The following is a 25,973-nucleotide window of genomic DNA, read 5'->3' on the forward strand; positions in this document are numbered from 1 at the left end:
TATATTCAATTTGTGTGATACATGCATGAAAAATTAGTATTTATGACAAAAAATAAAAAGCTATTATATTGTATTGGTTAGAAAGTAAAAACTAAATTTCCGGATAGATTGGTACTGATAGTCATCCTTGTAGACAATTCCAAGTCAGCTGATGATACTGTGGCTCAGTTTATGCTTTAGTTGCCGGGTGGGTCGTAAGGCAGCAGCACACAATTGTCATCACGTGAGGTCACAATGGTTTCTGATAGTTTCGACGAAGAGTGATTAGAACAAGCGAATGTTTTGAATTTCTTGAGAAATTCAAGCATCTGCCGTGTTCTCCAAGTAAACTTGAAATTTAATATATTTCGTAAGTAAAATCAAGTTATTCTTTTTTTATAATGAACCACTCCTAAGCATATTTATTAACAAATGAAAAAATATTATTAACCCATGTTTTACGATTAAAAGATGCTATATGTTATCGTGAAAGGATTATAATGAACATTTTTGTAACGTCAAGATAACATGTACGTCAATTATTGTGATTTCTGTTAGATCTCACGATTATTCGAAATTTCATACATGACGCATTTTTTGAAGACAACGATGTTACTCGATCGTGTTTATCGATTTTATTAACAATACATTTAGCGACTGTTATTAAATCATTTGAAGAGGTAAGGTTAACTTCACGTTGAAATTTTCGTGCGACCAACGTCAATTCAAGGACGTCTCTTTTCATATGCAATTTCACGTACATTTGTCATTTCCCTATATTGATCGGTGTGTAAGTTGAGCGCGCCATTCTTGCACATAGTGTATGTCACGTGGAAAGCGCGCTTAATTACATAATACCGACGTTGAAGAAATACATTGTGCCACACCCCCTTCTTTTATTTAATTTTTAGCATTTTCCCATAGCTTCTAAAATTATTTTTAACTTAAGTTTTATATCATTGACGGTTATGTACTCAATTGATTGGCGAAGCAATGAATAACATTAATTACATGTCATTTTAATAGACTAATAGCGTCGAAAATGAAGCAGGTGGTTGTTGACAATATCACGACTCTTTTTAGACTAATTTCTAGTTCTAAAAGTTATTAAACTGTAATAACTATCATACTATCATGTTACAGTCTGTTTAAAGTAACCCTAGACACTATTATTTTAATACTACTGGTTTGAGCAGAACAAAAATTATAGGATATGTTTATTGTAATTTAATTATAATGCAATTTTATTAATACAAAGTTTATTCGCTGTTATGTATGATTGCCTAACATCTTTAAGATATATCATATAATAGATTGACAATATATTCTTAAAGTATAGATTTTTATAATGACCTTGTCTTTTGAGTAAGCTACTTGAACTTATGTACTTTACTTCTTTGAAGTATTATCTTCATATGCATTGGGAAGTACTATATAAAAAATTCAGATGATTAAGTTTTAAAGTAAAACTTTAGTATCTATGTTTATTTTAAACAGACTAAAAATGGTCTTATTATGTAAAAATGAAGTGAAATGTCTCATTGAGCTAAATTTATGTAAAATAATATGTTAATAATTTTATAGAAATATGTATATATGTATAATTATGACAAAACTAATGCACAATTAAAAATGATATAGATATAGATTATGTAATTTAATTAACATGATATAATATTGTATTTCAGATACAGTAAAACATTTATATTAGAATAACAGCAGAATGACAGAATATTGGTTGATATCTGCACCAGGAGATAAAACATGTCAGCAAACATGGGAAACCATGAACGATTTAACATCAAAACAACATTCTTTATCAGTCAATTACAAATTTCACATCCCGGATCTAAAAGTCGGAACACTAGACCAGCTGGTTGGTCTTTCGGATGATTTAGGAAAACTTGATACCTATGTGGAACAAGTGACACGCAAAGTGGCAACATATCTGGGAGAAGTTCTAGAAGATCAAAGGGACAAGCTCCATGAAAATCTTTTGGCTAACAATAGTGAGTACAGTGTTGTTGGGCTTGTATCCTTAGAATTTGCTCTTTAATTTATATTTATATATATCCTCTACTAAAGGAGGATACATTATTGAAAAATTCAGGGGTCCAAAACTGTGCAATAGTTTTCTTTTCTAACATTAAAGTTTTGTCAAATGAAACTGCCAATATCATAAAATTAGTAAAGTATTAATTATTAATAGTATTTTTTGGACTCCTGCAAACAGGTATCGATCGATTTTTTGTGTATGATGTTTTAATATAAAATAATATTGGTTGGCAAGGACATCAATGAATACTATACACAACACAAAACATGCACACAAGTTAGAATTTTTTTTTAATGATACTCTTAAACATGTATCAGTTGAGTTCTTAAAACTTTAATTTATTCATTGAAAATAATTATAGCACAATTAGAGTCTTTGATCCTTATTCTCCTCAGTACCTTACATTAATAGACTGATAGATGATAACAAAATTTTGTCTGTGTACGCTAATTCTTATATGACAACAATATTATTTTTTATAAACTTATCTGACTAGATACGTGGTTTATGTTGAGGATAATATACAGGCAAAATAAAACTTGTCGCTATAGCACATAGTAACTAACATTCATAAATATGATGTGTACCATGAATGTTAAAATTTGATTAAATTTTTGTATTGAAAATATTACTATACCATTAAAAATGCCATAACTGTCTCTAATTTAATTTATCAAAATATTTGTTTGAACATATTTGATACATATAATATTTCAAATATAATCTTTCTTAAATACAAAAATAAATAATATATCAAAATATTTTAACATGTTTAATAAGAATATATTAATAATTTTATGTACCTTAACAGTTTGATGTTTTTCTAAGTAATGTAATTTGTTTGGATTTATAACAATTTTTATAGTTAATTTTTATCAAATTTCATATTGGGATGAAGATAAAACATTCTATTTAAAGTATAAAATATAGTGGTACACATCATATTCTGGCATATAACTTATATATCTGTAGAATGCTTATTACTATAATTGAGTTAGAAATCATTTAATTTATTATTTACTACAAATAACTTCTCATATTTGTGGTGTTGCTTGGCTTGCTTTGTTTAATTTGGACCACATTAACCCTATTTCCCTACCTTATTATTTTATTAACAAATGCTCATACATGTGCACCATCAAAGATGTTGTATAAAGCTATAAAAAAGATTTTAATACACAAACATGCAGTATTATCATATACTAAGAATATGAAAGAAAGATTACAAACATATAGAAACATAGAACACACCTGATATTATATGGACCACACTTGTTATCAAAAATTTACAAAGGACGCAAGGAGTTGCTTGGGTTACTGTGGTCACCAAGCTCCAATTAGTTATTACAAGAACTTTTTATTTTTTCCTTCAGTTTTTTTTATTGATTTATTACCTCTTGACGTTATTAATCATTTGCAATTTAAGTTTGTATCACCGCATATCATTTGCTCATACAGTTTTTGGTTCTTCTGTTCATTTCGATTACATCTCATTTTGTATTTGTCTTTATTATTCTTCTTTTGTTTCCTTATTATTTCTGTCATATCGGAGTATTTAACGAAAAACTACTTAAAATTACAGATATTAATTCTTGTACTTACAATTTTTATGAGAAAAAAAATATTTTAGCTCATCACTACAAATAGTCGGAGTGTATTCTATTGGATATAACAATATAATTAATCGGACATAAATTAAATCAGATGTTCCTAAGTAGAGGAAATCTAATCCTAGAATATATTTCATTTTCTTTTTCAATACTGTTTTTTCAATTCTTCTTTTTTTTTTTCTTTTTGAGCAGAAAAGAAAGAGCTTAGTGGAGTTCTTACCATAGTAGTTGATGGAGCGTGGTAGAAAAGGGGAACATATCATGTTTTTGGATTGAACTTTCCTTGTTTAAGAAGGTGTACATCGAATTTATACTTTTTTCAATAAATGGGTAATAGGTATATATTTTATTTTTGGTAGGTATTGTCATAGTGATAGTACTTGTTGGAATTTGATTATAAAAGTGCTTTCGAAAATTGCCATAGTTTTGCAATTGGTTATTAGGGTGTACAGATTTCCAAACGCTAAATACTCCGTGATTGTTTTCTTTTGTTCTTTTTGAGTTATTTTGATTGAGTTTCGACAGCATTGTCGTTAGGCATTTGCGTAGGACGCAATAATAGTTGAACGAGACGTAAGAAAAATCGCGCGGAGATTGGGACTGGGCTGTAATGGATAGGTCAAACGTCAGTGGATGGGGAGAGCTCGAGCCCCGAAGGGGGTCCGGACACCCCGCCAAACACCCCCGTCACCCCATCACACAAGACTTCAAAGGAGCACCACAAGCAGTGGAAGGAATCGGAGAAATGTGAACCAGAACCGGCCACCTGTTTAGGTCAGCATCATCACCAGCGTCATCATCATCATCACGAGCATCATCACAGTCATAAACATCATAATCATACCTCTGATTTTGAGAAGAAGTCATCACACAGCCCACAAGGCATTTGTGATGCCCGATCATCAAATGATCCTTTATCAGCATATTCATGCTACCACGCGCATTGGTGCGCCGCTTCAACCTCTTCCACACCTATTCCTAGTCCTACTCCTACGAGTCCAAGTCTTTCCCTTTCATCAAACTGTAGCAGTGAAGGAGAGACCAGATGGCAGTCGGCGCCTCGTCATCGGACTACTGAGAAAGCAGATCAGTCTACCTCCAATCGCAAATCGCTTGGCAATGACGACGACGACGAAGACGATGCGGACCAAAACAACGACCAAGACCAAGACCAAGACCATAGCGGCAATTTGCCCAATCCAGGTACCCGTCCTATCACCGCCAGGTCACCCATCGAACCTTTCCCAACATAGCTGCGAGACTTGTTCAAACCTATGTTCCTGTGCACCTCGTGATTCGCCCGTTTAGCGACCGATTCTTGTCTTGTCTTATCTCCTTTGGAGGTAGATATAGGAGAGAAAGAAAGAGAGAGAGGTTGTCATTTTATGCTATTCGAGTTTTCAAACAACGACTTTCGCATGCAGCTTTTGCTTAGAGAAAAAGAGGAAGAAAATTATTGTAACTCACGTCGATTTATCTCGGATCTTTCTATACACTATATATATATATATATATATATATATTAAAATCGTTTTGATGATCCTAGTGCGCATTTCCTTCAATGTCAATTTTGCACAACTGCACTACATATGCAATGTTTGTAATGCTGAAATATTTTCTGCCAAATTTTGCCTCTAATGTAAGAAATTATTTAAAGTCTTCTTAAATGTTATTGTGCTGTGTCAAACGAGGAAGCATTGCTTATTACATATTATTTTTCATTTTGTCACTGTAATTAAATTTTCTACACTTATTTTGTAATAGAATCCGCATTGTTTAAAAGATAGTTTCTTTTGTTTTGTATCAATAATTACTAAATATAAGTTACATATTTCTGTATATACTTATCAATTATCTGATAAAAGTTGAAGGACCCCCTGTATAAGTCATGACAATCTCTCTCCAGTGCTTACAGCATACACGAAGTGAGACAGTACCAAAAGGAAAAATACTTGGCTTACTTTACTTAGCTTGTTATTCAAAATACAAAAGCCTAGTATATCGAATACTTTATATTGTATCACAGTAATTTCCTCACTGATGTTACAACAACATTTGATTTCTTGTGCACGCAGGAATTATAAAATTGGAAGATAACAAAGACAGCTACCCATGTTCTAGCACATTTTAATTGCAGCAAATGTGCGTACATTCTTAACGTTTATTTTTCGGAAAATGCTCTAGTATGTTTTAAGTTCTTAGCTAGTTCTTTTTCACTCCTGCGTCCTAGTTGTGAATAAATACAGGTTTTTTTACAAACAGTAAAATCATTGAGTGATCATTCAACTTCTTTTTAAAAAGATTCCTTACAGATATGAAAGTGTCCCATTCAATTAATACTTTTTGAAAATTGTTCAATCAATTTTTCCAGGTGCTGTGGACGAATGAATGAACACGTAGTGTTTTACCTTGATCATTATCAACCTCTATTTACATTTAAATTGCTTCTTATTATAATTCTTTTTTTTATTTCATATCTTCTTATACCATACTTTGTTTCAATTTTCTTATTTATACGTTATATGTTATTTTTTAAAGATACATGTTTAAATATATCTTAAACCTTTAAAAATAACATATTAAATTAATACGTATAGTAACTGATATACGTCAGATTATAACTGATTTATAGTTACTCCTATTCACACATATTAGTATATATAAAATATTCAAAGTATTCATAAGTACAGTAATCTAAAGTATGGTTTAAGAATAATTGTGAGATATACGCTACAATTTGAATACAATAACACTATTTTATACATATAAAACTTTATTTTTTTCAGTATATTTTTTTAGCATTTTTTCATACCTAGTTTTCACATGCTTTTTTATCATTACTTTCTATAATTTTTATAGAAGACAATACTGCACAAACTATAATACATGTACAATATATGTATTATGGATGTTAGCACAGATTACAGAGGAGATACAACTAACAAAAATTTTAAAAACACTTATCGATCGGTACATGGATTAATGAAATACTGTTTCGCATGATCAGATAGATTTTGATGACAGTATGGTGCTCAATACCCTTCAACACTACAAGTTACCCATATCACAAATAAACATCCTACTGATCAACTTTCATAAAGTACCTTATAAACAGCATGAAATGCTTAAATATCTTGGCTTAGCTGCATATTTTGTGTCTATGTTAATATTGTTCATATTATATCATTTAGGTCATTGATTATAAAAAAAAAAATAATATTTGATAATCACATGTAAAAGAACATAAAGAATCTATTTTATGTAATCATCAGTTGTCACTACATTTTATAGTATTCATTACAGTCACACTCTAACAAGTTAAATATACATGCGTATGCGTGCATGCGTGCGTGGGTGTTTGTTCATCCCAAATTATCAATCAACAGCTCCATAAAAAGACATAAGAATGTAGATCAAAATTCATATTAATCAGAGAGTTATCATAAATTTTGTTTGAATGAATATTTCAACATATTTTTTGAAACTCTGTAATTTAAAGAAATGTGCAATCCATTTCTTTGAAATAATTCACAATAGTATATTTATTACACTAACAATTAAATCAAAGGGACTAGCTGGGACTGCTTAATTCATTCAAACGTGATTTACGAGTAATTCTTTACCATACCGACATATAAATTAATATCTGCTTAAAGAGTTATTTACTTAATAAAATGATTAATTCCGTTTAAATGAAGTGAATTTAATAACAATAAAAAATGAATTGATAATATAAAATGCTTCATTAATGTTTGCATGCTGTATTTTGTTAATGTCTCGCTTATTTTTGTAATGCTAATAATAAGTAAGGAGCGTACTAGAATCAAAAAATGAGTTTAGTAGAAACAGTCTTTCTCTGTTATCTCATTATTATCAATACTCTCCTTATCACAGAGTCAACATGAGAATTAATTTAATTGTGGTCCAGCTAACATTAATTTAATTAGATATGTATTTATGTACATTTTGTATTGTGCATACACACACACACTTAAAAAAATGCATAATTGCAAACATAATCTAATAAAGCTTCTTGTTTTGGTGGGAAAGGAATAAATGATTGAAGATAATATTATTATTTTACAAAATTGTTAAAAAGATATATTTTCAGATTATTTATGAACTTGTGTGTTTGAACAATACACTATACAATTCAACAGAGCTTTATTCTTTTCAGCTTATAAATTTTATCAAATCATTAAAAATATATTCAGTATTGCATTTGTAAACACATTTAAGCACCTAGTACATTACATGTGATTTAAATATTGCATGTTATTTATAATTTCATATTTCCAAAGTTTTATGAGCTCTGTTTGAATACTTATGCAGACATATAAAAATATGTTATCCCAAAAGACAACTACACTAAGATTTTAAATTTACTAGGTGATCTACCATCTTATATAACTCGATTCCAGTGGGATATGGCAAAATATCCTATTAAACAATCATTGAGAAACATTGCTGATATAATCAGCAAACAAGTTGGTCAAATTGATGCTGACCTTAAAACTAAATCTACGACTTATAACAATCTAAAAGGCAGTTTACAAAATCTTGAAAAGAAACAAACGTAAGTTTATTATCATAAGTATGTAAATATTTGTTTAATAATTTAATGCTCTTTATAATTGTATTTTATGTTTTTAAATTTTCATTGATGTCAGCACATAGTACTCTTTGAGCAATAACATTAAATGATTATTATAGGGGAAGCTTATTAACAAGAAATTTGGCAGATTTGGTGAAAAAAGAACATTTCATCTTGGATAGCGAATACTTAACTACTTTACTTGTCATTGTGCCAAAGTATGTATACGTTTATTCTCTATAATTATCTTCACTCTTATTATTGGTACTTTACATTAAATTTTTCAATACAAATTTTAGAGCAAATTTCCATGATTGGTACAGTGGATATGAAAAATTAACAAATATGATTGTACCACGTAGTACCCAGCTTATTACACAAGATGCTGATTATGGATTATTTACTGTTACTTTATTCAAGAAAGTCATTGATGAATTTAAATTACATGCTCGCGAGAAAAAATTTATTGTTCGTGATTTTACATATAATGAAGAAGAATTAGCAGCAGGTAATATATACTTCAGTATTGTCCTATTGCCAAACTTTTACTAAATATTTTTAATGATGAAATTGACTAAACTCTATTATAGGCAAAAATGAGATAACAAAATTGGTAACCGACAAAAAGAAACAATTTGGACCACTTGTACGTTGGTTGAAAGTTAATTTCAGTGAATGTTTTTGTGCATGGATTCATGTGAAAGCTTTACGCGTATTTGTAGAGTCCGTCTTGAGGTAATGATGCACAGTAACCGTTGTCATAAGAAACTTTTAGGTGCTTTTATATTAAAATAATAATTTAATAGGTACGGCTTACCTGTAAATTTTCAAGCAATTCTATTGCATCCTCATAAAAAATGCGCAAGGCGATTACGTGACGTTCTTAATCAGCTTTACGCTCATCTAGATTCTTCTGCTACATCTTCTACTCAAGGAAATCAAGATGTAAGTTACAGTATTCTAATAATATTATTCTGCTTATATATTAATGTCAGTATTGCACATCTTTTTATGTACTGTTCGAATGAAAATTTATTTCTTTGTCATACTTAAATTAATACTTTTTTTATATTGATTTGTTCAAACAGAGTGTGGATATACCAGGATTAGGTTTCGGTCAAAATGACTATTTTCCTTATGTGTATTATAAAATCAACGTAGATATGGTCGACAATAAGGTTTAATCGGCAAAGATGAATTTATTTCCCTATATTTTAAATTTCTTCTCATTTAAGTATACATACTTCTGTAACTCCAGGTACTTAATGAAGGTGCGTACACAATAACATTGTTGTTTCTATGAAGTATATTCTGCATTTTTTTTTCTTTGTTATTGTTTTAATTTTTATTCTCAATTTTAAACGTAATTATCATCGGTTCACTTCCAGGAGTAAATAAAAAATATTTATCAAAAAAATGATATTTTTATAGTGCATCAAAATGCCTGGAGAGATGTATGTAATTTGATATTAGCTCAATACAAACTGTGCATAATAGATTGTACAATCATTTGTATAAATTCTAAAAAACATGTTTGAATGTATATTGAAAATTTTAATTTCTTTTTGAGCAGGCTACGTTTAATTGAACAAAAATATTAGTACAAATGAAATTCATAATACGATTGTTACATCGGCTTTCTGTGTTAACAAAATTGAAAATATCGAAATTATTATTATAATTGTAATAAGCATGTATTCCTTGCAATGCGTATATGCATTAATTTATTAAAATTTTTGTTAAATATAGCACAACTTATTTTACATAATACTATATTAAGAAAAGAAGTAAATACCGTATCAGAATAAAAATTCTGCGATATAAAACTGTATTATTTTATGTATTATCTATAAAGTTAAGAGAATTGTGAATATTGAAAGGAAAAGTTCATCTTGTTATGAAAACATGCATCATAATGTGGATCAAAATGCTTTTACTATGTTCATCGAAACAATCTTCATATTGCATATATTATAAACCATACAACAAAATAAGTGTTATCTAAATGTTGAAAGACGTAGGTTCCTTTTATAAAACATTAGAAACTGATGTTTTAACAATCGAGAGAATACAGATATATGCTAATGTATCAGTGTTACTAACTAGAAGTTATAAAATTGCAAAACATTAGTTAAACGTTGAAGTATTACTATTAACATTATATTTCAAGTTCGGATAGTGTATAAATTAAATTATAATAAATTTAAACAAAGTATTATTGATTTGAAGGCTGCACAAAAATAAACAATAACAGTAACAAATCACCGCAACACATTTCGAGTGATCGAACAGATTGTATTATAAATGCCTTATGTATAGAAAATATACTATATGCAATATTATTTTCAATATTGCTTGTATCTAATTCTCTTCAAAGTAATATTTTCGTTACATGAGCATAAAAAGAAACGTATGTTTAAATACTATAATCTGTATATATATTTTAAAAGCAAAATGGGTTACAGGTATGGTAATACTGTTTTTAATTTGTGCAACATATTTTAATCCATTAAAAATAACCTACATAGTTTATAAATCTTGTTTCAATAATGAGTTCGTGTTATAAAACACACTTGTATTCCAAATGTAAATTATTATATATTGTTGACGATATAAATGTTAATAAAAAGAAGAAGAAAATCTGATCGTCATCGATTAAATTTTATTAAAAAAGGAGACGGAAACAGGAAAGAGAATAAAACAGTTGCCTATGCGTTCTGCGTTGAAAATATTCCATGTATTAAAACTGTTATATGTATCATAATAATAATTTTTAAAATGTATTATTTTATATATATATATATATATCTCCCAAAATTGATTACAATATTTATATTGTATGATTATGAAATTCCAACTTTAAAAACCTTTTAGTCAAAGCAATAACGATGTTGACTAATGGACATTTATATATCTTGAATTTATAAATTAAATGAACTCTTATATGTGATTAAAAATTATACCACTACAACTTGTAAATGTATTAAACCAAAATATCGTTTAACTAACTTGCTCTTATTAATTGTACAAACAAATAATACTATATGTATAATAAATGGTAAGTCCTGTCGCCGTTATTTGCATTTATTAAGAAATGCAATATAAGTTCTTAAAACCCATCAAAATATATATAAAATAGAATTTTTGTTATTTAAGTGACTGATACATTAAATTATGACATTCAAGAAGAAACATTACTACTTTGGCACAATTTCTGAAATAAGAAAAAATATGTGGTTTCTATAATCTTTCATTATGTAAATATTTGATAGCGTTACCTGTAAAGAATCAATCTCTTCATCCCAGTTTCTTTCATTGATTACTTTTATTGCTTTTATAAGTATGTTCTTTATTTTATTAACATTCTGCTTAAATACAGCTATTACGTCAGTTGCATGAACATTATCATCACAATCTCTCCAACAATCATAATCTGTTGCCATTGCTACAGATGCATATAAAAGTCCTGCTTCTTTTGCCAAATATACCTAATTCAAAAATGTGTTATTTAAATGTAAAATATAGCATATCTTTAGTTCTAAGTTTGCTGAAAATTATAATAGTACCTCTGGACATGTAGTCATGTTAACTAAATGTCCACCCCACAGACGTAATGCATTACTTTCAGCTTTTGAAGAAAAACGAGGTCCTTCTATAGTTACTATTGTACCACCCTTTCTTATTTCATATCCTAATTCCTTTCCAATTTCAAATAATATTTCAGATGTATTTGGATCAAAAGCTGGTTCCATTGGCATGTGACATACTCCTGGAAGTTATGAAGGTTTGAAATTATGTTAACATGATTTAATATAAATCAAATATTTACCTGCATATCTTGATGAAGTACCATCATACAAAGTTACCTTTCTACTTATTGTTCTGTCCAAGAAACTATCAGGAATAACTAATTGCCCTCTACAAATGCACTCTTGTAATGAACCACATGCAGTGGATGCAAGTATGTGAGTACATCCAGCTAATTTTAGAGCTTCAATATTTGCTCGATAATTCACTGCACTAGGACTTATTTTATGACTTGGCCCATGTCTACGCTTAATTGAAATATTTATTGTATATTAACAGTATTAATTCCATTAATATATTATGCATTAATTTTATGTACATTAACTAAAGTAAAAAAGTCCAACATTACCTTGATAATAATATCACTTCTACACCATTACTGTATCCCTGATAAAGATCACTAGATGGTAATCCAAAATCATTTTTGGCTTCTTCTCGAGTAATTATTTTGCAATTGTCTAATATCTGATTCTGAGGATTGTTTAAACCAGATCCCCCAATTATACCAATCTGTAATTTGTGATTATAAGAACCTATGCAAACAGGTGTTCTTTAAATTTAAAAAAAAAACATCGAATACACAAATAACATGAAATGGTAAATTTAAATAAACGTTTTACACGAAACAAATAGGTAACGTAGGTCATATATAGCATATATCTACAGCGAATCATATAGTAAAGGCAATTTATTATTAATATAGTATATTATCAAATTAAACTGAATATGTAAATAAGAATTTTACCTTCACTTTATACTTAGCCATTTCAAAAACACGTGTTACTTCAGTTGCTGTCCGCAATGTTATACAATATAATATATGACTCTATTTTCCTTGATATGATATTTTTGTATCATGTACACGGTAGATTAAATCTGACTTCCTGCGGGAAAACGGCGGGCAGGGAAAGAAGCTCCCACCACCTAATATAGCGCTCACGCATTGGCACACAGTATGTATAATTCATAAGAATCGATAAGCAATAAAATTTCTTCAAATGAACGCTTACTTTTAAAAACAAGCTGCTGCTTCATTTTACAACAGAATATGAGCAATAGCTTATAGCTAAGTAATTAATTTAAAACGTTGGAAAAATTGAAAGCCTCATTTTTATGCGTTCTTTAAAATTTATATTATCGCGCGCTTTATCTGAAATTGAGGCTGCTCTGATAACTGCTTCTCTTTTAATAAAACTATAAAATTTAATAAAATGCTTCAATTAGCAATACTAAATGATTTTAGAATGTACAATATGTGTTAATAAGTCGAAAGTAATTGGTACGGTACATAATTATTTTCGAAATTTAATTCCATTAATTTCTACCTTTTACCGTTGGATGGTTAAGCATTTTGAGGTCCATAAAATAACATTTTGGACATTAAAACAAGTGAGCTGTTAAACTAACATTTTTATTGTATCTCAAGCATTTCGTACATAAATAATATTTTTCATTGTTTTTTTTACAAAACATAAAAAGTATGGCAGCATTATAAAAATATAATTAAAAATATACGAATAGCTTTGACCCATTTAAATACATCATAAATTACTTAAACAAAATTTTATTGGATCAAAAAAAAACTGATAATCATATTCAAATTGTATAAACCGATTTAATAAAAAAGCTTAAAAAATATTGAATTTCAAAGTTCTTCTGCATCTTCTAAACGTTTGATAACCTTTTTATATTCTTCTTCTAAACCTCTGTATTCTTTTTCAAGAGTTTGTATACGCTGTTCCAACGAGGGCAATGTTATGTTCCCGCGTTTGTCAATGGTTTTTAATGCACATTCCAGTTTTTTTAAATCATTCTGTTCTCGTCTGTATGGAATATTCAACCTCTTCTTTACATCTAATCTGTAGTCACGGTATTCTTGTTCATTTGTTAAGTCTGTTGCACGTAATCTTAAGATTTCGTATACTCTTCGAGCTTGTTTCTAAAATGAAATTTGTATAAAATGAATGTTCATAAAAGAAATAGGAGCATAATAAATACCTTATTAATTTTGAATTTTTCTTTTGCCTCTACGGCCATTGCTTTATTAAAACCTTGAAGCAGGTATTCTCGTGAAAAACTCGGTAACGTGCTGCAGTTCATTGCATCCACGTAATCTCTTATTCGCTGAAAGCTAGCAGAAGGGTCCTCAACTACAACAATGATGATAATGGCTTACCAAAATGAACTAGATTTACTGAAATGAAAGTATCTAATCAAGTTGCATTTCTGCTCCGTTTTTCTCAAAAATTAAATCAAAATCCAAAGATCCATTTGCAATTATGTTCCAGGACATTTAAATTTACCTGTAATATCTATGACCTCGTTTCTTCCAATATATTCACGATAAATAGCGTGTAACAAATGAGCAGCAAGACCCATGTTTTGAAATGGTGGTAAAATTAAAACTTGAGCTATGCGAGGTCTAGTATGATGAGGATAAGCATAATACTGATATACAGTAGCGAAACCTATGGTTGCATAACGGACAGTACCATCCACAGTATATTTTTCAAACCTATTTAAAAAAAAGTAATTAAAAAATATTACATTTGTAATCAATAAACGTAAAATAAAATATTAACTTACATATTAAAGTAGTGCCACCGATCATCATCTATGTCTATAAAATTAGCAGCATCTATATACCAAAGAACAAATGTTCGTAGACGTTGGTGATACTCTCTAAATCCTTTGTAAGTCATATCTGCTTTATAAACTTCAAATTTTCTTGTACATCCATCATCTATTGAAATTTGTAATCTCACAGTATATGGAATCTTTTATGTTCAATGAAGTACAATTTAGTTAAAACAAAAAATTACCATTAATAGAAAAAGAATGGAGTAATTCACCATGAGGTCTAAACGTATCATCTTTTTTCAAAGATTTAATAAATGCATCTAAATTATCATGAACTTGCGGAGCAAGTTTGTCCGCAACTTTTGGCAATACTTCATCAGCTTCAACTCCTTCATAAAGAGCTTTGCTTATTTTTTCTGAGTAAGTCATACCCAAATATGTTTCTAAACAACCTGCCGAGTAGTATAGCTTCACTCTCAGATCCCGGTAACCAAATATAGATTCACTAACAAATAAGATAAATAATCAAGAAAACAAATAACAAATAAATGTAAATAAATATATGCAATTTAACTACTAATTACATGTATGTATTCATACTATAATCTAAGGAAAGAGTTAATTTTTTACAATGACTTAAAATTAATATGTGTATGTATATATGTATAAAATTAGTTTTTTTTAACAACTTTACAAACCTGTCTCCAAATACCTGATGCGACATATCAGGTTTAAATGTAGTTTCATCATTTTCTATGTCTTCTATGTAACGTACTAATTTAAATTCCAAAGCATCATTGCTATTTATTACTAATGCCTTTAAACGTGCTGTTGCTGGATCTTCCATATTACTGAAATCAAAAATAAATAAATACCGATTAATTAATAAAAAATAAACAATGTCACATGTAAACACAATAGTTGCTTATGAAATAAAGTTAAATTAAAATTCAACATTCCATCAAAATATTAGCAGCTATCTAATACTTATTCCTTCCTATAATTTTAGAAGTATTTAATGAATAAATTTACACTATACAATAAACAATGTAAATTTATATATTTGTTACATGCTTAGTTACATAAATGATCAATGGACTTACAAATATTTATAGGTTATATTGTGAGTATTTTACAACAGAGAGAAGAGAATACTAACTGTAAGATGTTAATTAACACAAACTATATTGAATATAAGTTATATGATTAACAACAAACAATATACTTCTACGCAGTCATTTTTAAGTTATACTTATTTTTATACTAATATTTTTTCGAAAGTATTATTGCCATTTTTCTAATTTTACACATATTATCGTGTTATTTATACCTTCCTTTAATACGAGTATATGATAATTTTCAATAGATATCACTTTAAATTTCCTTTCGGTAAATACAACTATGAAACAACTTCGCGCCAAAAATAAAGCCGTTATTTAAGCCAAATATAATCTCTCTAAAGATTATGAATTGACTACAATAAATTGTCGTGAATTCTCAAAACTCATAGGTTATCACAAAAGGTACTTATAAGTCTCAGAGTTACTTTGTTAAATTTAGAATTGTCGTAATACATTTCAGTGACGTCTAATTTGAAATTTGCAGAAAATAATTATAAACGAAAAGATTATACCACCTTGTATACATCTAGCCAGAAAACGCACTAAATAACTAGAGGACAATTTGCGCAGCCAAAATAATCTAGGGAAATTCGCAACCACGAGTGGAGTGTCTTTACACTCTGTTTCTACTTTTATGGTTATATACGTGGTGAGTAAAAATAAAAGAGTAGTGAGCATCGGTGATTATGTGAAAAGGAAAGAAATATTAGACGCTGTTAGAGTGATGGATTTATAAAAAAAATGAACATAAAGCAAAAAGTATTTCGGTTAATCAGCAAAGTGTGCAGTAATTAATAAAAATTGTAAAACTTTTCGTTCACTAAGTATATAATTTTGTATATTTCGGTTTCAAAATCATCATAGATTACAGAGTGCGCAGAACTGAAAACGCGACATGCGCAGAAAGACCGGAAACCGTTATTTAGTTACTTTACTTTTGACATTCTTTCTGAACGTATAAAATAACAAAAGAAAGTTTTATTATGAATTACAGAAATTTTGAAATATATTACACATTTCATTGTGCATGACGTTCACTGTCATTCTTTAATAAAAATAAATTATTGTGATAATCAAACATGTCAGCAGGCGAGGTGAAGAAGGTGGAAGAACCTCTAATAATTCATACGTATCCTCTGTGCAAGGTCTGAGTTTGATTTATAATTACGTATAAGGTAATGTTTCTAATTAAAATTGTCATAGTTTAGTGATATGCGAGTGGAAATGAAACAGGAAGTAATGGAAATATGTGTCACTGCTACAGAAAAATATACACATAACCACGAACTTGCGGCTCGATCTATTAAAGACAGTTTGGATAAAAGGTTTGGAGGTCCATTTCATGTGGTTATTGGGGAGTCGTATGCTTGTGCAATTACGTATCAAGAAAAGACGTTAATGTACATGTTTAATGGCGGTAACATTGCAGTACTTGTATGGAGAACAATTTCCACTTTTTAATGAAAATTACAATATATAGATTTTACGCTCTATATATATATCGATGTAATTTATTTGTGTTTAAATGTTTTTTATTCAGTGTGGTATGTATTAATGGTAAGTGTATAATGATATAGATTTCATAATAGTAACGTTTGATTTCGAGGTTAGTTTTCTTTACGTTTTCGAAAAAAAATTAAGGTAATTTAGACTTCACTAATTAACTTTTTTATTTAGACTATAATTTAGATTTTAAGAATTAAATTTCATTCGTGAACTACAACGTGAAAATTAAATTTGCGGTTCCTTACGCGCCATAAACACTGAACTGCGCAGTAGACCACTGCGCATCGAACCACTGCGCATCGCAGAGCGCATAGCGCACTAAGTTTAATTAATAAAGTAAATTTCGATATTTAATTTACAGAAAGCTGATATGGAATTTAAAAGATGAATAGAAAGGGGAATAAAATTGCAATACAATTTACAAAACCTCTTTTTTATTGATGCTTCGACAACATGGGCTGAGACACACACATTTGCTCATATGAATTTATACCACTGCGTGTTCCAACATATACATACACAACTCGTTAAATTATTGCATCGCGCTGCACTAGATTCGAGAAATAGATTAACTTAAAACTTTTTCTTTCATTTAGCTCTGCGTAAAGCCTTTCACAATTTCGTATCTTCATATGACAAAATTAAGCGATTTGTAAATTTGCAATCAAATTATGAACAATGTATTTATTCGAATACTTGCTGCTCTCAGTACAAGACAATTTACATTCGTCTCAGTCGGTAATTTCGCCGTTAACATTTAAAATTCTTTGTCAAAAATCAAAAATTGCAGGAGAACCTTATATATTAATTGAAAAACGAAGATTTCAAGTAGAGTAACAGTGAGAATGTTAACAGGGTTGCAACGTAGGCTTCCTGTGGACAAGGACAAGTAGAGGGTGGAAATTTTGAAAATCTCAAATTCCTATATTCTAAAATTCTCACATTTTCAAATAGTCAAGTTTCTAAACTCTCGAATTTTCAAGTTCTCAAATTTGTAAATTCCCAAATAAAAATTTCTGAATTTGCAAATTTGAAAATTTACCAAATCACCTCTTCAACGTCGTCATTTTCCCTAGCGAAGCCTACCATATTTGCCAGTGTACACAAGTGTTTCCGGTGGACTTCAATAATAAATAAGCTCTTTCGCACGATTAATTTTTGATCTACATAAACAATAGTAATAATCTAAAAGAGACGAGAGATCTCATTCGTGTGCTCCTCTTTTTCTGCGATCGCAGCGTTTGAAATATGAAAAGAAACGAAAACTTCCGACCATTCTATATGCATACATACATGCATACACAGACTTACATATATGTATATACATATATATTCGAGGAGATCCACATGGGTCGCAAGAATAGGTGTCGACAGGATAGACTCTTCTAATAGACTTTGCAGACGGACATAATAGAAATATTTAATATATAGCATCATATATTAATATAATATTCAGTAATAATATAATATCTATTATATATTAATATGTATGATATATTTTTTTTGTTGCTTTCAATACAGCATCCTTTTCTCGCTTTTGTCTGAGGTGATATCATTCAGCGATTGATTTTTTTCTCTTAGATTCAATCAGTACGATCTGCATTATCGAGCATGTGACTTCTTTGGGGAAAATGGCTATATATTGAGAGGAAACTCCATTGTTATTTATAAGCCAGCTTGCATGGTTTATTAATTAGAATAATTAGAATACTGGAATTGGTGTTCTGAATTGTAATAATGTTAGAGTACTTGAATGTTTAGAATTCTAATAATATTAGAGTACTCAAATATTTGAATGTTGATAATTTTTTGGTGTTCCAGTTTTGAATAGTTTTACTAGTAAATAGTTTACAAGTATTCTAACTATGTTATTCAATATAACTATATTAATACAATTATTTAATACAACTATGTCATCCGAATTTCAAAAATCAAATCGACGTTCAAATATTACAATTTTCACTGACATTCAAATACCAATAAAATATAATTTTTCCAAAACTAATTTTGAAGACGTCAAAATTAATTTACAAAATGTTACTATCGTTAATTTTTAAATATCATAAATTTTAATCTACAACAAAATAAAGATTAAATATTATATTGAATAAAAGCTTAAATATGACGGTTTACTTTCACAGTACCGCCATTTTCCCTAGAGAAGCATATCCATGCTAGGTACTGTACAATTCGCATCAGCCTTATTCGAATACTAATCCTCGTGTAATTATCAGGCATTTTGTACGACCTGCTGACTCACAACAATATGGTCGTTTTCACAACGTTTATCGTACTTACAAACAAAGACACGCTTTTTTTATCGAAACGATTTCACTCAACAAATTAAATGATTTCGATGTTCGATCCGAGTATGTCTGTTAATCTATGATCGTTTCATTTGATTCTGCGATTTGAATTTATGCAAAATTAAATGTAGGATATGGTGTCCCAGGTGTTTAACAAAGACAATGTATGTATTACACATATCAGTAAAAACAAACTTAAATATTCATATAGGCTTAGAAATATTTTATTTGAAAGTTGTAACATATATATGAAATTCTTTAGATTTTATTAGATTAGCAGTGTTCTACATTTTTCATTTTCAAATTGTTATATTAATTTTTGAGTTTTCAAATTTTTAGATTCTCTGATTCTTAAGTTTCCATATTTTTAGATTCTCAAATTCTTAAATTTCTAAATCTTTAAATTCTCTGATTCATAAATTTACAAATTTCTGAGTTCTCCAATTTTCACTTTTCAATGCTTGAATTTCCAACTTCCCAAAATTTCCAAATTTCCAGATTTAAAAATCTTAAACATCTAACTTTCCACATTCCTAAATTTTCAATCATCTGTACTTCAAAATCTTGAAATTTTTAAATTCATCAACCAAAGATTAAGTAATAAGCTTCTTCCCACATATATGGCCATTTTCTCAGAATCTAGGAATTCAGAGAAAATATATCAAAAACTCAAACAAATACTGCCAATTATATTCTATGATTAAAAAAAAAATTTCATACTATAATTCATATATCTGTTACAACTTCCAAACAAATCATTCACGCACCACTTCTTATGCTTAACAAACAAAAGTTACTAAATTAACAATATAAAAGTACGAAAAGAAAAGTAAAATGAAAGCGATCGTCAATGAATCAAGGTTGTTCAGCCTCGTCGTGCATCGATAGCAAATGTTGCCCAGGAACCTTATTTTCAGCTTGAATATGAGCGTACAGAGGCGACGAGAGTGTTACAATTCCGTGACATCGAACCCACATCTTTTCAACTCAAAACGAGTCTAAATAAACTAAACTATTTTTCATCGGACTCTCGACGCCCCTGCGAGCGGGAAATTAGAAGGTGCGACGTCGTGAAACGCGATTTCTAGATTTCGCGGCGGGAAGCTTAACTAGTGTGTCGCGTGACTGTTTTTCCCTTTCGTTTTTCTTTTGTACAAAAACGCTTGGTGTTTTCGTGACGTCGCAACGAAACGTGCACGAACGACCTCCATTGTACATTTATACAAAGCCCGGAGAATCGTTCACGTGATCGATACACACACACACATGCACACACGAACTCATTCACACACACGCGCGCACGTTGCGAAAGATTGTGCAGAACGATAAAGAAAGGAAAAGAGAATCGAAAAGGAGAAGGGTGCCCTCGAGAAACAGGCTAAAATATTCGCCTCGAGCTTGGACTTTACATCGCTAGATTTCACGTGTAGTTAATGTTATATTATATTATACCTCTCTACGTAACTACCATTCATCTTTGATATTTTCATTTTTTTTTCTTTATTCATATAATATATATATTTATATATATATTTATATAATTTCAAGAAAATAACATTCGTACAAAATTGACTACAGCCGATTGCTTTTTCATGATGTGTTCGAGTTCGATCGTCCGTTCAAATCATTATCGTGCAACGGTTAAATTAAATTGTTTACCCACGTTCGAATCTATACCCCTAAAACCCCTTATCCGTCTTTCATTCTTCCGCTTCCGATTTCTCGTTAAGATATGACGTGTATACGTATTGACCTGACTGATTGATTCCGACCGGCTCCCTATTTTTTAACCGCTTCGACACGACTTCCGGTGTATATGATTTCTTTCTTGTAATTGCGAGTTGAGTGGGCTGGTAGAATTGAGATTTGAGGAATTTCGATTTGGAGAATCTAGGGAATTTTGGGGGATCTAGGGAATTTTTAAATCTAGAGAATTTAGGGGATTTAGGGAATTTTTGAATTTAGAGAATTTGGGGATTTAGAGATTTCTGAAATCTAGGGATTTGGGGAATCTGGGGATTTGGGAAATCTGGGGATTTGGGAAATCTGGGGTTTTGGGGAATCTGGGGATTTGGGGAATCTGGGGATTTGAGGAATCTGGAGATTTGGGGAATCTAGGGATTTGGAGAATCTGGGGATTTGGGAAATCTGGGAATTTGGGAAAACTGGGGATTTGGGGAATCTGGGAATTTGGGAAAACTGGGGATTTGGGAAAACTGGGGATTTGGGGAATCTGGGAATTTGGGAAAACTGGGGATTTGGGGAATCTAGGAAATCTGGGGATTTGTGGAATCTGGAGATTTGGGGATTTGGAGAATCTGGGGATTTGGGAAAACTGAGGATTTGGGGAATCTGGGAAATCTGGGGATTTGTGGAATCTGGAGATTTGGAGAATCTGGGGATTTGGGAAATCTGGGAATTTGGGAAAACTGGGGATTTGGGGAATCTAGGAAATCTGGGGACTTGTGGAATCTGGAGATTTGGAGAATCTGGGGATTTGGGAAAACTGGGGACTGGGAATTTGGGAAAACTGGGGATTTGGGGAATCTAGGAAATCTGGGGATTTGGGGAATCTGGGGATTTGGAGAATCTGGGGATTTGGGAAAACTGGGGATTTGGGGAATCTGGGAAATCTGGGGATTTGAGGAATCTGGGGATTTGGAGAATCTGGGGATTTTGGGAATCTAAGGATTTGAGGAATCTAAGGATTTGGGGAATCTGGAGATCTGAAGAATTTGGGAACTCAGAAAATTTTGTGATTTAGAGATTTGTGGACTTAGGGATTTGGGGAATTTGTGGATTCAGAGATTTGAGGGATCTTGAAAATTTGGGGAATTGTAATTTGGAAAATTAAGAACTCAAGGATTTGGAAATTTGGGATTAGGAAAATTTATGCTTAGACATACAAAAATTTGATAACTTGGAAAACAGTAATATTGCTACACAACAGTATAGTAATATTACTACCAAATCTAGAGACTTATTCAATAGGACTGCAACTTTAACAAACATAGAAATTCATCTAAATATGTCAGTACCATACTCACATCCCAAAGATCTCGATTATATTAATTGTAAGTACAATCTGGTCATCGTGTCGAAGTGATTAAACGCATGATTCAGATCCGTTCGTTCAGGGTCATTTGGAAAAGTTCCTACCCTTGAGTTAAGAAAATATGCAAGGACATCTCCGTTAATTAAGTTGCTACTTTTATACAGATATTTAACCGTTAGAAACGTGCAGCTCGGTGCTTCTTAAGCGGAAACGTCAAGGAGCGTACACTGGCAGCTGCGGAAGTACATTACGAAGCATAGTGGTTCTCGTAACGATGAACAAGCGAGCGTCCATTTTCTTTTCTTCGCATCTCGCGTGCTCATCGAGCGGACGCAAAAGCAACGAGAATTCCTAAAAAACCAACAATCGTATATTGAGAAAATACTTGTTGTTTTCCATCGATGGCTACGTTCAATATAGTACAGTAACCACACAATTATAGTCTGGTAAATCTTTTTGGTTTATCAATTTTAGTTATCAAATTATTTTTGTCTTTCTCTTATTACTGATATAAATTTACAGTGAAATGAAATTTGTCTAGACATTAAAAATATTAATATTTAATATAAAATATAAAGTATTTAGTACAATAAAGATCATGTGTAAAATAAAATTAATACATACTAATTTGTTATATATCTGAAATTATTGTTTAACAAATTTTGGATCCTAACGTGCGCGAACGATGGAAAACAATTTTACTCCTTGAGTGAAAAATACTTTCTCCGTGTGTACAGTACTTTAATGCTTAAACGACTGGTTATTTCATGTATTTTAATTAATAGTTTTTAATACTTACATGAACAAATTTGGAATGTTGTGTTTGATTTAGTTAATTAAAATTTTCATACTCATTAATACCATAAAAGTATGCAGTGCTCATAACATTAATACTCCTTACTTTAATTATAAAAGATTGAAAGAGAAAAACAAAGTGTAAATTAGTAAATAAAATTATTATTTCTATATAATTACGATAATAGTATATCGTACCATATACATCAATTAACCATTGCTAAAAACATTTTATAATGGTTAATAATAAAATTAAAAACAATTGCAACCAAAATTATCTACTATCATTAATACTGTCAAAAATATTGCTACCAATAATTTAATCATTCATAATGAATATTAATAACTATTAAATTTAATAAATATTTTGAACATTTCTGTAGGATACAATGACCCCATAAAAATTTAAAGAATGATTATTTTCTCAGATTATTGAAAGTAATCAAACCGGTCGTTTAAGCGCGAATTTTCACGGGGATTCAAACTACCTTCGCAACATTAAAGATGTTAATTGCTTTTGGTCCATCTTGTACCTTTCGTAATTGATTTAATGATTCTGCTCGAGTCTACATCTCTCTATCGAGCATTCGAGGCGTGCTCGCTCGAACGAGAAACAAAGCGGTGCTCTTATGGTGCATCGCACCCATAGCAAAAACAAACATCCTGATTAATCTTAGATGATAAAATCTAGAGGTGTCGCGTGAAGTGTCTGGACGTATTTCAGGTGCCTCGATATCGATTCGAACCTCATCGTCTCTTCTCTCTGTCGAGATCGAACCAATGGTGGCTCTCGATTTACACTATCAGTCAAAAATTTCCCTTAACTTATAAGAAAACTTCATGCATCTTCTATTTCATTACTGGGACTTGCATGTGAAACTACACACTGCTAGGGACACTTTAGTCTCATTCCCAAAGCAGTAATTTCTAAATCACTTTTAAATATTCTTCATATCAAATTTTCAACTTCTTGTATCTGTAAAGTACTGTAATTATATCATATAAAGTCCCATATAAATATATTATATAAAGTTTATATAAAGAAAGATTAAATAATGTTAAAAACTTACATGTATTAATTTTAACAAAAATTAAGTGTAATAATTTTTTACTGATAGTGTGTATCAAGGATTACCAGGGCCGACAAGAGAGTGTAAGGGTTGATGGGTAAAATCCCCTAGGCCCGGGGTTCACAGGGGTCGCATTTAATTTTTTTTAACCCATGTAAATTTTTGTCCCCGGGGCCCTGTGACATCTCTCGACGGCCCTGGTCTCTGGTGTCCGGTCGAAGGGCTTAATAAAAATTGACACGACGGGGGTTGTGCTCTGTTCTCACGTTTCCTCTTTCTTCCTACGTAGTTTAATCTCATTAGGCCGAAAGCCGTCTTTCGAGACGCGCTCCGTCGAGTTCTTTTTAATCCGGCCGGAGACTGACTAGACTCGCGTTCCTTCTTCGTAACAACTTCCAGTCCAACTCGTAGGAACTCAGACAAGACTGAATGAAAAGCATCATCTGTTCGATTCACAAATTCTGATCCTCCGTCATTCTGAAAAAGATCGTAGTTAGATTTAAGCAACGAAACGGGACGTTCGTCGTCGAATGAAGAAAAGCTTCGACGCGACGATGTTAGGGACAGGAAGTTGCCACTAAACGGAAACACGTGGTTGAGGCGACTGAAGATCTCCAAATACCGCGATTACCTTTCATATTTAATATTTACAGTAAGCTGTGTCTACCATTCGACTGTCGACGTTCGTAGCCTATTAATTTTTTCGTATTTTTCCGTTAATCCTGGTGTTCGTTATCCTATTTTACGGGAGAATTTCGTCGTCGCGATGAATCTGTACAAAAATGATGAACAGTGTGTGATCGGTGGATGAATTTCACGTCGACACGTGGCCAGCGTTCAAGGTGTCTTGTCCAGCGAGGTTAAGTTGTCCACCTTGAACGCCGGGCGACATTGCTCTGGCTTTTAGCCAGTTCATTCATTGTGATGCATTTTCATATCCTAAGTGCTGATCCGCGAGGACCTAACCATCTAACGTTGGACGGTACGGATGCTTTCAGGGGATGCACGAGTGCGTGTTGGTTGCTTGTCCTGGAGACGAGAGAGCCACGGAGAAATCGGAATCCAGAACTAGATCGCTGATACATCCGACGATCCCCTTCGTGTATCTACCTCCTGTCGTCCTTACGATGTCTGGAGCACCACCTGTCAATTTATATAATTTATATAATATTTATACAACAGGATATTATACATCATCTGTATAATCGAAGACGTTCAAAATTATCGATCTATAATATTTTACAACTTCAAGTTGTGGCGAAATTAACAAGTACAACTAGTTCAAATTCTATTGCCCGCGAAATTTAAAAAAGTTTTCAGGGTAATTAAATTTGATAAACGTAATAAATTTATGACTGCTAATTAAAATTTGTCAGGAAACAAATAAATAATTTAGCACAATATAATCACTTATTAATGATGATACAATTATGACGTAGTACTAAACTGTTGGTATCTTACCGACTCAATTTGGCGGGAATTTTATTTACAGTA

At 30.8% G+C, this 25,973-nt stretch overlaps 5 protein-coding genes and 1 long non-coding RNA gene across 22 annotated transcripts in view; 2 read left to right on the plus strand and 4 right to left on the minus strand.

Annotated features, from left to right (window-relative positions):
- Positions 1–185: 185 nt before the first annotated feature.
- On the plus strand, positions 186–11,022 carry Vha44 (V-type proton ATPase subunit Vha44). 5 transcript variants are annotated; one of them, XM_076536392.1, is made up of 9 exons: positions 186–349; positions 1,668–1,988; positions 4,264–4,848; positions 8,035–8,221; positions 8,359–8,457; positions 8,539–8,747; positions 8,830–8,974; positions 9,046–9,184; positions 9,328–11,022. In XM_076536392.1, the coding sequence occupies exons 2-9, from the start codon at positions 1,703–1,705 to the stop codon at positions 9,421–9,423; spliced, it is 1,746 nt and encodes a 581-aa protein (XP_076392507.1). In that variant the 5' UTR covers positions 186–349; positions 1,668–1,702; the 3' UTR covers positions 9,424–11,022. The 5 variants fall into 5 exon arrangements, 4 of the variants coding, with proteins under 4 accessions (XP_076392507.1, XP_012137366.1, XP_076392506.1 ...); XR_001095430.2 differs by lacking the exon at positions 4,264–4,848 and having other exon boundaries at positions 191–349; positions 9,328–9,510; positions 9,628–11,022; XM_012281976.2 differs by lacking the exon at positions 4,264–4,848 and having other exon boundaries at positions 191–349.
- LOC143265261 (uncharacterized) lies at positions 3,390–6,166 on the minus strand. The gene is made up of 2 exons (XR_013039636.1): positions 5,113–6,166; positions 3,390–4,980 (listed from the first exon to the last, which is right to left on the minus strand). It is a non-coding gene; the product is annotated as an uncharacterized LOC143265261 (long non-coding RNA).
- LOC100883770 (S-methyl-5'-thioadenosine phosphorylase) lies at positions 9,556–12,995 on the minus strand. The gene is made up of 6 exons (XM_003701844.3): positions 12,792–12,995; positions 12,396–12,556; positions 12,069–12,289; positions 11,806–12,008; positions 11,518–11,727; positions 9,556–11,453 (listed from the first exon to the last, which is right to left on the minus strand). The coding sequence occupies exons 1-6, from the start codon at positions 12,810–12,812 to the stop codon at positions 11,421–11,423; spliced, it is 849 nt and encodes a 282-aa protein (XP_003701892.1). The 5' UTR covers positions 12,813–12,995; the 3' UTR covers positions 9,556–11,420.
- Positions 12,996–13,441: 446 nt separating this feature from the next.
- Hat1 (histone acetyltransferase 1) lies at positions 13,442–16,363 on the minus strand. Of its 4 annotated transcripts, none has more exons than XM_076536390.1 (7): positions 16,263–16,363; positions 15,325–15,477; positions 14,869–15,131; positions 14,633–14,789; positions 14,350–14,561; positions 14,045–14,196; positions 13,442–13,985 (listed from the first exon to the last, which is right to left on the minus strand). In XM_076536390.1, exons 1-7 carry the CDS (start codon positions 16,271–16,273, stop codon positions 13,692–13,694), a joined length of 1,242 nt encoding a protein of 413 aa, XP_076392505.1. In that variant the 5' UTR covers positions 16,274–16,363; the 3' UTR covers positions 13,442–13,691. The 4 variants fall into 4 exon arrangements, with proteins under 4 accessions (XP_076392505.1, XP_003701894.1, XP_012137395.1 ...); XM_003701846.3 differs by lacking the exon at positions 16,263–16,363 and adding an exon at positions 15,957–16,106; XM_012282005.2 differs by lacking the exon at positions 16,263–16,363 and adding an exon at positions 15,786–15,931.
- LOC143265259 (dynein axonemal light chain 4-like) lies at positions 16,259–17,242 on the plus strand. Its single transcript, XM_076536394.1, has 3 exons — positions 16,259–16,396; positions 16,742–16,892; positions 16,951–17,242. The coding sequence occupies exons 2-3, from the start codon at positions 16,827–16,829 to the stop codon at positions 17,206–17,208; spliced, it is 324 nt and encodes a 107-aa protein (XP_076392509.1). The 5' UTR covers positions 16,259–16,396; positions 16,742–16,826; the 3' UTR covers positions 17,209–17,242.
- Positions 17,243–17,670: 428 nt separating this feature from the next.
- LOC100874698 (pikachurin) overlaps positions 17,671–25,973 on the minus strand; it is a 233,668-nt gene continuing 225,365 nt past the window's right edge. For 2 of the 10 annotated variants that reach the window (XM_076536380.1, XM_076536383.1), the window contains one exon: positions 17,671–25,622. In XM_076536380.1, the coding sequence (XP_076392495.1) occupies positions 25,474–25,622 (149 nt within the window). In that variant the 3' untranslated portion in view covers positions 17,671–25,473. The remainder of the gene's footprint in view (positions 25,623–25,973) is intronic. The other 8 variants (XR_013039633.1, XR_013039632.1, XR_013039631.1 and 5 more) reach the window with 8 other exon arrangements.

Source organism: Megachile rotundata, chromosome 10 (assembly GCF_050947335.1).
Source record: "Megachile rotundata isolate GNS110a chromosome 10, iyMegRotu1, whole genome shotgun sequence".
Lineage (NCBI taxonomy): Eukaryota > Metazoa > Arthropoda > Insecta > Hymenoptera > Megachilidae > Megachile > Megachile rotundata.

Excerpts from the sequence above, each read along its gene's own strand:
- LOC100883770 (XM_003701844.3), bottom strand. The coding sequence starts at position 12,812 with ATGGCTAAGTATAAAGTGAAG. Across the intron at positions 12,557-12,791 it reads TGGCTAAGTATAAAGTGAAG|ATTGGTATAATTGGGGGATC; the intron begins GTAAAATTCTTA and ends CACAAATTACAG. Across the intron at positions 11,454-11,517 it reads AAGAGATTGATTCTTTACAG|AAATTGTGCCAAAGTAGTAA; the intron begins GTAACGCTATCA and ends TTCTTATTTCAG.
- Hat1 (XM_076536390.1), bottom strand. Across the intron at positions 14,790-14,868 it reads CCATTCTTTTTCTATTAATG|ATGATGGATGTACAAGAAAA; the intron begins GTAATTTTTTGT and ends AAATTTCAATAG. Across the intron at positions 13,986-14,044 it reads AAAAATTCAAAATTAATAAG|AAACAAGCTCGAAGAGTATA; the intron begins GTATTTATTATG and ends ATTTCATTTTAG.
- Vha44 (XM_076536392.1), top strand. The coding sequence starts at position 1,703 with ATGACAGAATATTGGTTGATATCTGCACCAGGAGATAAAACATGTCAG. Across the intron at positions 1,989-4,263 it reads AAATCTTTTGGCTAACAATA|GTCAAACGTCAGTGGATGGG; the intron begins GTGAGTACAGTG and ends TGTAATGGATAG. Across the intron at positions 8,748-8,829 it reads TGAAGAAGAATTAGCAGCAG|GCAAAAATGAGATAACAAAA; the intron begins GTAATATATACT and ends ACTCTATTATAG.
- LOC143265259 (XM_076536394.1), top strand. The coding sequence starts at position 16,827 with ATGTCAGCAGGCGAGGTGAAGAAGGTGGAAGAACCTCTAATAATTCAT. Across the intron at positions 16,893-16,950 it reads ATACGTATCCTCTGTGCAAG|TTTAGTGATATGCGAGTGGA; the intron begins GTCTGAGTTTGA and ends AAATTGTCATAG.